The sequence below is a fragment of the Taeniopygia guttata genome, chromosome 2, assembly GCF_048771995.1.
Source record: "Taeniopygia guttata chromosome 2, bTaeGut7.mat, whole genome shotgun sequence".
Taxonomy (NCBI): domain Eukaryota; kingdom Metazoa; phylum Chordata; class Aves; order Passeriformes; family Estrildidae; genus Taeniopygia; species Taeniopygia guttata.
The window spans coordinates 48030264-48044796 of record NC_133026.1 but is presented as its reverse complement, the minus strand read 5'-3'; the positions used below and the strand labels follow the sequence as shown (position 1 = coordinate 48044796).

General features: G+C 38.7%; 1 protein-coding gene across 1 annotated transcript in view; it reads right to left on the bottom strand.

Moving 5' to 3' along the window:
* Positions 1-958: 958 nt before the first annotated feature.
* DCLK3 (doublecortin like kinase 3) overlaps positions 959-14533 on the bottom strand; it is a 30267-nt gene continuing 16692 nt past the window's right edge. Inside the window, exons 3-5 of the mRNA XM_030265213.4 lie at positions 7921-8053; positions 6860-7027; positions 959-5894 (exon numbers count right to left, since the gene is read on the bottom strand). Coding sequence (XP_030121073.2) covers positions 5698-5894; positions 6860-7027; positions 7921-8053 — 498 coding nt within the window. The 3' untranslated portion in view covers positions 959-5697. The remainder of the gene's footprint in view (positions 5895-6859; positions 7028-7920; positions 8054-14533) is intronic.

The window sequence follows — 14533 nt, the reverse complement described above, 5'->3', positions numbered from 1 at the left end:
ACAACATCTGATTTTTATGATAATCACACAAATTTATTGCACTGCTGGACTCTGCCTTCAACTACTTCTGACACAGAAAACACATTTGAATCCCACTCCTTACAGCAATGCATAAAATCAGATTAGCTGCCTATACAAATTGTTGAAATGAAGTGCAATAAATTTGTGTGATTATCATAAAAGTCAGTCATTACAAAGAGTTTACAGTTACTCTAAGAGTAAGGAGGAGACTGTGATGTCTTTAAGAACCATATGCAATAAATTTTTCTCACCGGTAGCCACTTTGTCACACATGCAGAGATGGTAGCTTCTTCAAAAACACCATCAATATCCTAGACACAGTTTTATTTCCACTGCTTCAGGAGATACTGCAGGCATGCAGGAAAATACCATTTTAATAAAAGAACTGAAATATACACAGGCTACTAAGAAACAGTCTCCTTTGAAAAGGCCATTTTTTGCAAGCAAGTCAATTTCAACTAGAATGCCTGTTTCCATAAAGAAAGCAAACCTTTTTCTAAACAAACTTGAATTTTACAGAAAAAGATTTAATGATGAGAGAAATCAGTCCTGTGTGCATTAAGCTTAACTGAAGCTAAGTCTGCTTGTCATGATCACCCTAACATCACAACATCTATGAATAACACAATATGGTGCAAAAAATGGTTGTAGAATAAATCTCAGCTCCAGTTCTGCAAAGATTTGTGTTGGTTTTAATGGGATTACATGCAGCAGCAAAGAAAAACACATCTGTAAGTATTCAAAGGACTGCAGCATTACAATGGGTTCTGCCACTTATAAATGAAGGTAGACACAATACTTACTGAAATTACAAACCTTTTAAAACAAGCATTTCCAAACAGACACATTGCCAGAAGGTAAAAACAAAACAAAATAACTCAAAATACTTGTCCGCAAATTTGTTTCCCAATTTATTGGAAAGAACTGAAACATAGCATTTACTGTATAATTTACCTTTATTGGAGGTACAGGGGAGGAATAGCAACTTTTCTGCTGAAGTCTACAATGTATTTTAATTTATAAAATTACACCTTCAGCCTAGTTACAAATAATCCATATTACAGAACAAACAGTGCCCTTATACACTGTCAGCCCAGTTAAAGTGCCCATAATTCCTTTCAGGAACAAGAATGTTAACAGTAAAGTATTACTCGTGGACTTAAAAAAGACAGAAAAATGCATGCCCAGAAACATAAAAAGCATTTTCCTTACATTGCTTAAATTAAAAGAAATCCAGGTGACAGAAGAAATTATAGGGAAAATATTTAAGAATGATACTTATGTGTCTTTGGGAAGATCACTTTATAAACACAGCAAATTTGCTATATTTTCAAGCAGACTGAATACCTCCCCAGGTGTGGGTACTTGCCAAAAAACAAGCAGTCAATTCCTGGAAGTTCACTTTAACAAGAGGACCAAAACCCAAGAGGCCTAAACTCAGGGGATAACATCCCACTTATCCTTCCATCACCCTATAGCCAAAAATTGCAGTAACAGAGATGTAGGAAATCCAACTCTAAGACCAGTCAGAAGCAAGGTGGCAGATTTGATGGTGTTTGAGTCCAGCTATTCCAGAGTAATCCAGGTATTCCAGCTGCTAAACAATTTTAGATTAAGAAGGTCCCTGAATAAAAGTCTGTGTCTCAGAGGAAACAGTTTCTGCTGTACTGCCAAGCTTCAATTACAAGTCTCCCGGGCACACATTTTTAAATATTAAGAAACTAAATATACGAGCAACGACCAAATTCTCATTGTTCATTGTCAGGCAGTTATGCACCATGCAGTGTGAAGCACCAGTCTTTTGCAGTTTCACATGTCTAAACATTTCCAAAATTTCTAAGGCCAGAATTTCCTGAAGAAAAACATGTGTTAATATGTCAAGATTTCACCATATTTCAATAATTGGACTCATCCAAGGGGATAAGAGGCCAATGACAGTAGGCAGATGACAGGTGATATAAAATATGTAGGTGAGGTCTAGGGCCAATGAAATGTGGGAAAATGGGAAAATGAAGAGGCTGACCTTGGTGACAAATGGAGGGGATATGCAGAGACCACTTTATCTTCAGGCAGTTGAAAAGCTCAAAAAGCAACTCTGTCTATTAGGCATGTGTTTTACTACAAAATGAAACACTGATGACTCAATTCTATATGCCTGGATCTTTGTGCTTGCTTCAAGTCTGAGAGCATGAAAATATGCAATCGTGCTTAAAAGCTGCAATCAACTAAAGAAGAGCCAAGTCAGTGGTTAAAGATGGTGGACACACTCTGGTTTCTAAAAGGAGAATATTTTTTGAATCGTCAATACCAGATAGTAAAGAAATAACCCTTTTAAGAGGCATGAGAGGATTCCTATTCAGCTGATCTGCTAAAGCTTGCAGCAAACAAAAATGTTTTTGCCTTCTACTGCCTTAGACCCAGCAAATTCTCTGGAAGTGGAACTTTCCTGTTGACGTCTGCAATATTAGTATTTTGCAGTTAGCTCTTGGGGGAGGGCTGTTTTGCTTGGTGATATATTCAGACTCTCTTCATTGTTAGTATTTAAAGAGATGAGGACACCATAACTTGTTTTATTGTCAGTGGAATACAAAGCCATATGAGAATCTAATGCACAAAGGCTTAAGGAAGGGCAAGAAGGGATATTTCTTCTTCCTAACAAATCAGCAAGAATTTGCTCGGAGTCTATAATGTCCCCCAGCTTTGAGCTTCCTCAGACTTACTGTAGAGAAAGGAACCAATCAAGAAATAAAAATATGAAGGGGAAGGTGACTCCACAACCCAAGGAGACAATATACATTAGAAAAATCTCAGGAAAGGAAGAACAGTGATAATCCTCAGTCACGGAGTGTGAACATGGTTCATATCTTAGAAACCCTCTTACAGAGCATAAAGATCAGGTCTGCATTAGAATGTCACGCAGAGGGAAAAGCCTGAGAAAAGGCAGTAGATGATGAGAGGGGATTTTCACCATTTTTTGTCTTAGTCCTGCCCAATCAACATCAGCAAGCAAAGCTTGAGGCTGAGCTCTCCAAAACCATATGAGTTTTCATTGCTACAAATAAATTAAACCATAATGTTTGGGGACCTGGACTCCCTCAGACAGCACAAAGGCAGAGCAAGAACACTGGAAGCAACAAGAGAAAAGAAGGAATAATGAAGTAGGAGAGAAAGAAAGAAGTAAAAACCCTGAGAAGCACCTGGAAGCTTTTCCAGCCTCCAACCTGAAGGGGGAGGGCCTAATGACACACATCTATTAGCAACAGTGACAAACCTGTGCCTCAGCACTGCCACAGCAGCATCTGTACTTAAGAGGTGCAATGCAGTGACCACCTGGCACAGTCCATGTTTAGCCTGTCTGGAACACAAAGATAATGAAAGAAAAACAAAAATAATTGAAAAAATAATTACTTTTATAATCATTACAAGCAAATTCTCCATCTTCTGCACTATGAATAAGGCTGCAGACAGGTTCTTAAAGGTGAAAAAGGCAACTTTTAACACAATCTTCAAACTTTCAGATTCATTATTGATTAAATACTTTTTATCACTTCAGACTTTATTCCTAAACAACTATATTAAAAATAAGATAATTACAAAATATAGTATTGCACATCAGAAGCTATTTTCCACAGTTTCCTATCCAAAATAGACTTAAATTAACAGAAGATACATTATTACTCGTACTCAAATACAATGTAATGCTTTTATAATATTAGGTTACATTAGGTTCCCTTAACTCAGGGAAGCGCTTAAATCCATTCTTGTTTTCAGGAAAAGGAAAAGTCTTCCTGACTCAGAGACTCCAAAGCAGAAGTATGACATATCTTACAGCTACTACTTGGGCATACAGTAAGGATTTGATTGGTTTGTTTCACCAATTCTTGAACTCCACAGCAAGTCTTATTCCAGTAAGTAGTAGAAATAAGCTAATTCAAATTAAAGTGCAATTCTCCTTTAAGAGTCAAGTGATGTCTACGTTTATACATAATTCTTGCAGCAAAAGAGTCACAAGATGAAACAGAAACATTATGACAGCACCCAACACTTTTTGGTTATCCAGCAAGTTCACACAAAATATTAGCACTCAACAAAAAATAATATTCTGATTCATATAGTTGTGAAAATGTTCCACTGATTCTGAAATGTTTCTGACATTTCTCATTATGAAATACAGAGGCAGAGCAGCAGCTCTCCAAGTGTAAAACACTCTCCTTCATTTCTACAGGCTGTGTATTCAGTGCCAACACCACTGATATTCTAACATCAATATTATTTGCTAGCACATGGAACCTGAGGACAAAGAATTATAAAATGGAAAACTCAAGTGCTTTTTGAATTTAATTAATAAATCAAAAGTTCTGAGATTCAAAAGCTGGTCTAGATCATGGCCCCTCTCTAGGCTGCAATTTTCCCCCACAGGATTTCTTTAAAACAGCATCCAATAAAAATATTAAAAACCACATGCAATAAAGCATCTGACACTTCCCCTGGAGACCTTCCCACAGCCAACAAGTTCTTTTTCCTCAAGCTGGATTTTCATTTAATTTCATCCCATTGCCTATTCTCATGGAAGCAAGGAGTAAAAGGTCACAGTGAGGGCAAGAGATGGAAAAATCCAACCAAACAAAACAATTGCTAAACTACACTGAAAAAGTGTGAAAAAGCAATTTAGCTGTGAAGTGCATTGATGACAGGGAAACTGTGAAGGCAAAGGTTAACTTTAGCCAGAATTTCAAAGCTTTTTCTTCTCCATCGGCATGGAAAAGTCACAGATGTACATGGATATCTCCAAGAGGGAAAAAAATTCAATATGGAAAACGACTGAGTTACCACTCATAATTATGATTTTGGAAAAGAAGCAAAGTGTCCTTAGAACTTCCTACTGCTTAGTGCTTAGAAGGAAGTGCTTAACTTCGTACTGCCCAGAGAAGAAAGAAATCCTCTTTGAAAGCTGTTATAATCTTGAAAAGGTATCAGCCATATCTTCCACCTTTGAAAAAACAAATGAAACCTCCATAGTACACAGCACCACCTTCTTGTAACAGGAACGTTGTACCATCTATTACCCTGAACAACCAATGAAAGATGTTGCCAAGGGAGATATCATAAAAAGGAGATACCAGATTTAGTCAGTAAGGTTTTGTATTCCCTCACAACCTAATAAATACAGTGTCTGGCTCTTTATTTAATATATCCTACAGCTATAGAATATATTTACTTTTTATTCTTCCTTCTCTGTGGCTAGAAGGAATTAGTGAAAAGACTGTTTAAAGAATTACTGCAAGATGTGTATCCAGACGGCTGTTTTGAAAACATTGCAAACACAAAACTCCTGGAGGATATCATACAAAAAGGATAAGAGAAGACTCACCACTAGTGAGTCACAGAAGCAAACATTTGTAAAAGATGTAAAAGCCCAAATCAGTACTTAAAGAAGAATAGACACCCTCCAGAATTTATCTAATCCCCACTGCTTTCAACAGAGAGACTCCCAAGTAACATCAGAGGAGGTGGATGTGAATTTGATCTCTGTTCTTCAGAATCTCAGAACCAAAGGAAAAAAAGGCATGGCAATAGCCACCACCAGCTACACATTAAATTCCCAATTCATTTAGAAAAGAAACCATAAGTGATTTGTTAATCAATAAAAAGAAGGCTAAATGAGCATGAAAGATTTCACGTGTCCTCATCAACAACTTCCTTTCGGCGCTGGGCCCGGAAATGGCGCTCGATGTTGATTGTCACTTCCCTCTGCAGATTCCTGCTGTTAGTTTTCCCGGCTGTTCTGATCCAGGGGTGCTGAAGTACCTGACGTGCTGTGTAGCGCTTCAGGGGATCCACTATCAACAGCCTGGTGATGAGGTCTTTTGCTGCTATTATGGGAGAAAGCAAAGGAGAGAGGGGTGAAGCACAGTAGTGTGCAACGTGCTCTAAGATGTGCAATCCTGTGCAATGTGCTCTAGCATGACCCTGCTCAAGTGGGGTGTTTGAAACACATCACCCACCGTGGTCACTTCTAACCTTACCCATTCTGCAATGGTGACAGCTACACCCACACAAAATGTCCTTCTTATTTTTTTCATTAGTTTTACCATGGTTTTTGTAACTATCCCCTGGAGCTATTCTAACAACTGCAGTTAAGAGTTAGTGACAAAAAATATTAAATGTCCATAACTGATGTCATTCTCCCATTCAGAAACAGAGGAGAAAGTGAAGGGAATTTAATCTCAAAAGTGTGCTGAAGGCATCAGGCTAAGTATTCACATTCACAGGAATGAGCACTGGGTATCTTATCTCTTAAGAGGTATAAATGTTGTAAAATGCTGTGAAGCAAGTCCTTTAAAAGACTGTACAGGGATTAAAGGAGTTCTAGGGTTTCTGATTTTGAAGAGTGCACAAAAGACACTGTACTAGCCTGTGAGAAAGAAAAAACTACTCTGTGCAGACCCCACTGTCAATAGGAAATTGACACTGTTCTGCAGGACAAGGATTTCATTCTCAGCTTTTGAGATTTTTTTATAACATCTTTACAATGTAACATAGCCCTCGAGATTAGTTTGACACCTTTTTCTGCAGAGACATATAAACAAGATGAGGAAAATCCTTGCTTTTGCTTATAAAGGGAGGAATTGAGGACCCCATTAAAGCATTCCAAACTAATATGAAGAAACACAGACATCAATAGTACCAGAGTACTAAATTTACATTTGAAGCACAGATTTACTCAAGAGACCTGTAAAATCACCCCAAGGTGATCAAGATCACTGCCCTGAAAAGAGTTTCTCCCACTCAGAGAAGACTGCCACTTCTCAGATTTGCTAAAAGTGCAGAATCTTACCTGCAGAAATATTGTCCCAGTAAGGGGATAGGAACTCATAGTGACCCAGTTGTATGATCTGAAACAGCTCCTCTTGATCACGGTCCTGACTTCGGAAAGGGGGAAAACCACAGAGCAGGATGTAAAGGATCACGCCAGCTGCCCACATGTCTACTTCGAGGCCATAGCCTAAGGAAAAAGGGACAAACCATGTCTTGTTTAAGAAAGAAAACTCACAACTGCAAGGGAACTATTTCTTGGAAATAGAATTAAAAAGAAACAAAGACTCTCTTCTCAGTTCCGCAAAAAGATGAGGTGAGCAAAAGAATGAGTGGCTAGTACACTACACTTATAAGCTGCCCATTATTAGCTACAGCTCTCACAGAGTCTCTCTTTTCCACAACATGTTTCACAAACACTGTCTCACAAGGCCAGCGTCAACTGCAGACTAATTGAGAAAACAGAGCATGTATTTCTAAAATAGTCGTCCTCAGATTCCCTTCAAAAAAGAACTAAGAGTGCCAAGTTTCCATTGAAATTGGATATAACTGGAGATGTGCAACCCAGCTCCACAGAACAAGAAATAGATTTGAGTCACCAACAAAACTGACTTCTTTCCAGGTCTGAATATTTTTGGAGATGAAATCTTCAAAATTCCTTGTGATGTGAAACAGATTTTGAATCATTACATAAATTTAAAATACATGTTCATGACTTTGCATCATCAGGGGCTTTGGATAGTTGTTTGGATTATAGTAATAAAATGGGGCTGGCTACTCTTAGGTTGCAACATGAATTTTTGGTCATTTTGCCCCCTTTAGCTATTACCATCTATGATATTTTATGGCTTATCTGCTTGGAAGTCAGTGATGTATTAGCACAGCCACTAATAATGCAAATATAACTAATGTAATGCTCATGTTTGTTAAAAACTAAGAGTTTTCCTTTCCCAAATTACACTGCTAGCCAACCTCCTACCCTGAAAAGATATTTCAGTAGGTTGAAACATTCTGGACTATTTCCATTATTAGAAAGTTCAGCATAATTGAAAGATTTATGACAAATTAAAAATACACACTCACCCTTCTCAGCAAGTATTTCAGGAGCAACATACGTTGGTGTTCCACAGACAGTAAATATGGGTTTTGTAACCTGCTTAGCAAGGCCGAAATCTGCCAGTTTCAGTGTAGTAGATTTATCTGCATTGTGCTGAACCTATATCACACAAAATATATGTATGTTTAGTCCAGATGAATTTTAAAACAGCAAAATATAAAGGAAGCAGAAAATCAAACAGGAGGGAATTCTAATAATAGTACTAATTATGGAAATAATCTTCAGAACATGGCTCTTTTCCCCCATACACCAAGAGGGTGCATTTCTTTAAGAGGATAAGCAATTATCGAAAAAAGAAAACCTTGCTCTACAAACTCTGGCACGCTGCAATTTCCAAGAAATTAATAGAAGGAACACAAAAAATAACCAAGAGTCAATTAAATACTGTTATTTCCTCTTGAGAAAATAAACTGTTCTTTTTCCCAGGGAAAGCAAAGAGGAATGCTGTGGACTTAAATGCAACGAGCCCATGTAAAGTACTGATTTTGTTTTTTAGCCCCAGATAGCAACTAAGTACCACACAACTGCTCAGTCACTCATCCCCCATCTGCCTGTAGCAGGATGGGAAGAAGAACCTGAAAAACAGTGGATTGAGATAAGAACAATTTAATAATTAAAGTATAATAATAAATTATTAAAGTATATTAATAATAATAACAGCAGGAATGGTAACAACTATAATGAGAAGGGGGACAGGGAGAGAGAGCAAGAGAAAGAGAAAGGAATAACACCCAAGAAAAACAAGTGCTGCACAATACACTTGCTCACTGCCCACTGACCCCCAGCACAGACCAGCAACTCCTGGCCAACTCTCCTCAGTTTATTTACTGAGCATAATGTTCCATGACATGGAATATGCTTTTGGGTCAGCTGCCACGGCCATGTTCCCTCCCAGCTTTTGGTACACCTGCTCCTTGGCAGAGCATGGGACACTGAAAATTCCTTGACTTAGGATAAGCAGTGCACAGCAACAACCAAAACATCAGTGTGTTATTAATGTTATCCTCATACTAAATCCAAAGTACAGCACTGTACCAGCTAAAACCAAGACACACGGAAAGTGTATCTCCATCATACTGGTCTAACAATAAAATACAAACCAACAAAAGCTTTATGTTATTTCCAAATTACTCTGATACTCTACCTGCTGCCCTGAAACCACATTAGCAATGGTCACCACACAGCAAAAGTTGTAGAAATAGGTCCATGCAGAATGACCTCCTAATTGGGCCTTTTCAGCAGTTCTCATCTCCTTACATCCACCTGGCAAGTAGTCAAAATACTTTCTTCAATTCTAATTTTGTATGCACCGGTCTTTAGCATTACTTTATACAGCATTACAGTTAATGAAGGGTAATTTTAAGAAATTAAATATGTTAATGACATAGAGGGTGGCATCGAGCACACTCCCAGTAAGCTGGCAGGCAACACCAGGCTGAGTGATGAGATTGACATGTCTGAAGGATGGGATGTTGTCCAGAGACACCTGAACAAGCTCAAGAAGGTCAAGCCTCATGAGGTTCAACAAGGACAAGTGCAGGGCCCTACACCTGAGCTGGGGCAATCCCTGGTATCAATACAGACTGGGTTATGGATTGAGAGCTGCCCTGTGAAGAGCAACTTGGGGTAGCTGGTGGATGAAAAACTGGAATAAGCTGGCAATGTGCAGTTGCAGTCCAGAAAGCCAACCATATCCTGGGCTGCATCCAAAGCAAGGGAGGGGATTCTGCCCCTCTGCTTTAGTGAGACCCACCAGGAGAGCTGTGTCCAGCTCTGGGGTCCCAGCACAGGAAGGGCATGGACTTGTTCCAGTGAGTCCAGGGGAGGGCTGGGAAAGAGGGATGGAGCACCTCTCCTGTGAGGAACGGCTGCAAGAGTTGTGGTCGTTCAGCCTGAAGAAAAGAAGGTTCCAGACAGATATTGTGGCCTTTCAATAATTAAAGGGGGCTTAAAAATAAGATGGGGACAGGCATTTAGCAGGGCCTGCAGCAATAAGACAAGGGGCAATAACTTTAAACTGAAGGTGAGTAGATTCAGACTAGATACTAAAAATAAATGCTTTATGGTGAAAGTAGCAAAACACCAGAACAGGATGCCCACAGAGGTGGTAGATACTCTATCCCTGGGAACATTCAAAGTCAAGTTGGACAGGGCTCTGAGCAATCTGGTCTAGTTGAGATATCCCTGCTCATTACAAGAGCTTGGGCCAGATGACCTTTAAAGGTCTCTTCCAACTCAAACCATTCTAAGATTCCATATTCAAAGGCAAAGTCAAAAACAATGCAGTAGTATAATTATATAAATCAGTATGCTTAATACCAGTGATTGACATCCAAATATTCTTTGAGAGGTAAAAAAAAGTCATTAATTTCCTTTATATGAAAAATTGTTTCTCCCTGAAACTATGGGGAACAGACCAGCAGCTAAAATGTCTTACAAAACAGCAAAGTAAACCTGAACTTGGTTTTGAAAGGACAAACTGGAATATAATGTGACAGGTATACTCCATGTTTTAGCTGCTCATATTTCACCATCAGACATGGCTTTAAAAAGCCAAAAATTCAGGATGGTCTCTATTACCAGATAATTAAAGGCACAGATGTGACAACATTTGCTCTTATACATTACAATTGACTAATCCCCATTCAACATCTTTATGGAAACTATAAGCATACATCCAGTTTTGATTAAGCAAAATGGGTTTCGACTTCTTGGTGTGTTTTTTCTTTTTTTTTTTTTTTCTTTTTAAGTGACAAAAAAGTATTGTATTACAAAATAATACAGTAAAGCTACTAATCCCTTTTAACCTATTTTTTTAAAAAGGCACAAAACTGGAAGGACTGACTGATGCCCCAGAACACTATGTGGTCATTTAGAAGGATCTCAACAGACCTGAGAGACAGGCAGGGCAAAACCTTTTGAAATTCAACTGGTCCAAAACCTGGGCAGGAATAACCCATACATCAGTATAGGCTGGGGGCTGACCAGCTGGAAAGTAGCTCTGCAGAGAAGGAGCTGGGGGTCCCAGAGGACAAGAAGTTTTCCATGAACCAGCAGTGCCCTTGTGCATTCTTTTAGTTTTGATTAAACAAAATATTTTGGCCAGTTTTTTTCTGCTCTTCCATGAAAAAATAGTTTTCAGTATGGAACTGAGAATAAAGTTTACTACAACCATGCAGTCAAAACTTCTGCAAAAAGCAGCTAAAATGCCACAGTCGTTTTCTCTATTATATTAGGCAACTATGTGACAATCTTTTCCCATCATGTCCTGTGGACAGAAACTGACAAAAATGACAAAAAAATTATAAAAGTAACACTTGCTTTGTAGAACAACATCTATCTATAGAATTTATATTCTATCAATAGGGGTAATAGTGGTCAGATGTTACAAAAATTCACAACTGAAATGTTCCATTTTTATGCAATACAAAAATATGAGCATGAATGTATTTTCCTATTCTATATATATTTTTTTAAAATTATACAAGAAAAGCATGTCACATGGAATTTCAACTACCCTGCATGCTACTGTACTAAGACAAACAATACTGAAACCTTTATATACATTTTTAGAAAATAGCAGGGTGGTGTGAAGGGTGCAGAACACAATGGTCTTAATCCCAGTCCCAAAATCTTCAGGAGATTTCTTGCTTTGTAAAATGCACTGTTGCACTTTCTCTTTTCTCAAGATGCCAGACTTCTAATCTCCCATTGCAGCACAAGGTGGCAACACAGCACCATCTGTTCTTTCAGGACAAAACACTGAGCTTCCACTTTACTTAACAAGGGAGCAGGTAGGAACAGCAGGCACAGTGGGTCTATTTTCACAGCTTTGTGACAATCACTTCAGAGACAGCATGTAACCTGTCAGCAAGCCTGAAAACCTCACCCCATAACTTCTCAGCAGCTTCACTAACACTGTGCTCGGAAGACCTCAGTCACCACAGAGAGTTCCCTTCGTCCACAGCTTACTACTGACCAGTCTACTTTTTCAAGATCTGGCATCACCTTGAGCATGCAAATAATGCTTCACTGCAGAAACAAAAGCTTCTCAGATTCTTTTTAATCATTCCCGGGGCCAGACTACTTCCTCATAGCAGTATTACAGAAATGCACAACGTGCTCAAGAGAAATCTAACCTCTGACATCCACAGTACGTATTCCACGCAATGGTGAGAACAAAGCAAAAATAGTGCTGCCTGCCTATAGACTTAATTGAGTTAAGAAGGACCAGTACACTTCATACACTTTCTATAGACAGCCAACTTAGGCCATACAAATACTTATGTCCTTCAACTGCCAGCATCTGGTGGTCTTGGACTAAAGGCAGTCAAGTCAATTGTACACTACTTACTCAAATACAGATGACATGTCAGAATATTAGAATATTGCCTGAGGATTTCTAGCTATGCCAGCCATACAACCACAAGATTATAATGTAAGGACAAATTCATCTTCAAAGAGGAAAAAAAGAAATCTTTCTTCTGCTGTCCTGTCTGTGGATGACTCCCAGTATTTAATGCTCTTGTTTGATTTCATATCTACCTTGCAAAATCCATCAGTGTGTTTAGATAACGATTTAAGACATTAAAAGTTTTCTATATGCACATGCATATGGTAGCACAACTTCTTCTTACGGACATCATAAAAGCCAGTTAGCCCATGACATTTTGTATATGGGAAATAGGTAGAGCTTAAGAAAAATTACTGCTTACACATTTGAGTTTCAGACATCCCTTGCTGCTAGCCAGAAGAATCTCTATGAAAAATCTTACAGAAAATTCTGAAAGTTATGGCAGGTAAGTGGTTAAACAGGAGTTTGATTCACATGCACTCAGGAAACTGGCAGTGCTTTGCATATATGTAAATAGTGTCGGAAAAATGGACAGTCCTTTGTATATATGTAAATAGTGTCACAAAGTTCAAGGGCAGAAAGGCTATACTTGAAGTTCTCACATATACCTGAAAACTAGAGAGAGAGAAAAAAGGGCAGGGTGACAACCTCAAATGCACAAAAAGCTCTAACATTTATGAAGTTGAGTGTTGAAGAATTACCACATTAGCATGTGAGAGATGTACAAGGAGATGAGTACACAATCGCAAATACAGCCCTCTCCCTTTCCCCCTAAAAACGGGTGACTTTATGTCTTTTACAGCTACAACCTGGAAAAGCAACACCACATTTTGGGCATTAATTTCTCACTTACAAGTGAAGAAATGCCAGCAGCTGTAGAATTAAACAGTCCCTTACCTAAAAACCTTGCCAGCAAATCTTGCTCCATGAGGTAGCACAAAAGTGACTGGCTTCATTTGTGAGACTAAACACACAACATTGCCCATCCTTGGCAGCAAAGGTTTTCTTGCTGAACACCTAGTCCTAAATGAGGTGATTCTGTTAGCAGATGGGAGGGAGTCGTAGCAGCTGTCTTCACACCAGCTGTCAAACAGATTTTGTTTTTGTAGCGCAAGTCACCACCCTTCTGCCTCACAGCTCTGCTGCGAGGAGCCTGATCAATGTGGGCAGACACAGTCGTGAAAGAGGGAGAGGAAAAAGCAGAAAGGATGATGGTGGCCTGGTGCAGAAGTTTGCTAGAGGACAGTTCCGTAAGAGAAATTTCCAACTTTCTCCAGTAAATTCTAAATTTACTAGACATCAAAGTATATTTGCACCTTTTCTTCTGTGGGGACAGAAAGTGTTTTCCTTCTTTCCCCTGTTGCTTATTTTCATGAAACTTAGGGAAATATTTTTTCCCAGATTGCTGCTTCTTGATCATCTCTTACGACAATTTAGCCAGTATGTTTAAAAGTCATTATGTCTAAAAGTCATTAGAAGCAATGCAGGTTCAGAATAGACATACACATTTCCTTAGTAAAATAGACCAAGGATCCTTTCTCTTCCATTTCCCGTTTTCTTGAAGGGGAAAAACAGTAGATAAAGATTACAAGGTTCACCTGACCAAAAGAAGACCCAAAGTGGGACAAACAAGTCAACAGCCTAAAAGAACGTACTTATATTTTGACCTCTGTGTACAAAGTCTAGGTAGACTAATTCAGATTTAAGCATCTTCAGTGTAAAAAAGAGGTATCCCAGAAACAGGGACATCTCTGCAGGATGCTGGAACTTGGAGCACTTTGCTTCATCTCCTGAAGGTACTGCTCCACCAAAGCCAATGAACCCATGAAATTTGCTTCCATACTGTTTGTTCCTGTTCAGCACTAGCTGATGGTAAGATTAGTGGCAGCTCTCCTTCCTCCTTTGGTACCCCAGCCACTCTAAGGAGACAGAGGCAGCACACTAAAAAAAACAGAAGCCACAGAATCTTGCTCAAACGGGCTGTATTTATAGGAATACTTATTAGATAGCAGGTGACCTATCCAATACTATCAGAACCTTAGAAACTCATTTACATGGTTGAATAGACTTGCTTTTCAAAAGTATACTTTGTGTACATGGTATCTAATACTGTTGTGCACAGAAAATTAACAGTAAGTTGAAACTAGAACAGGTAAAATTTTATTTCCTGCAGCGTTTAGGTAACACTGTTCTTGTATGACAAAATACCTACAGTCTGGGAACAC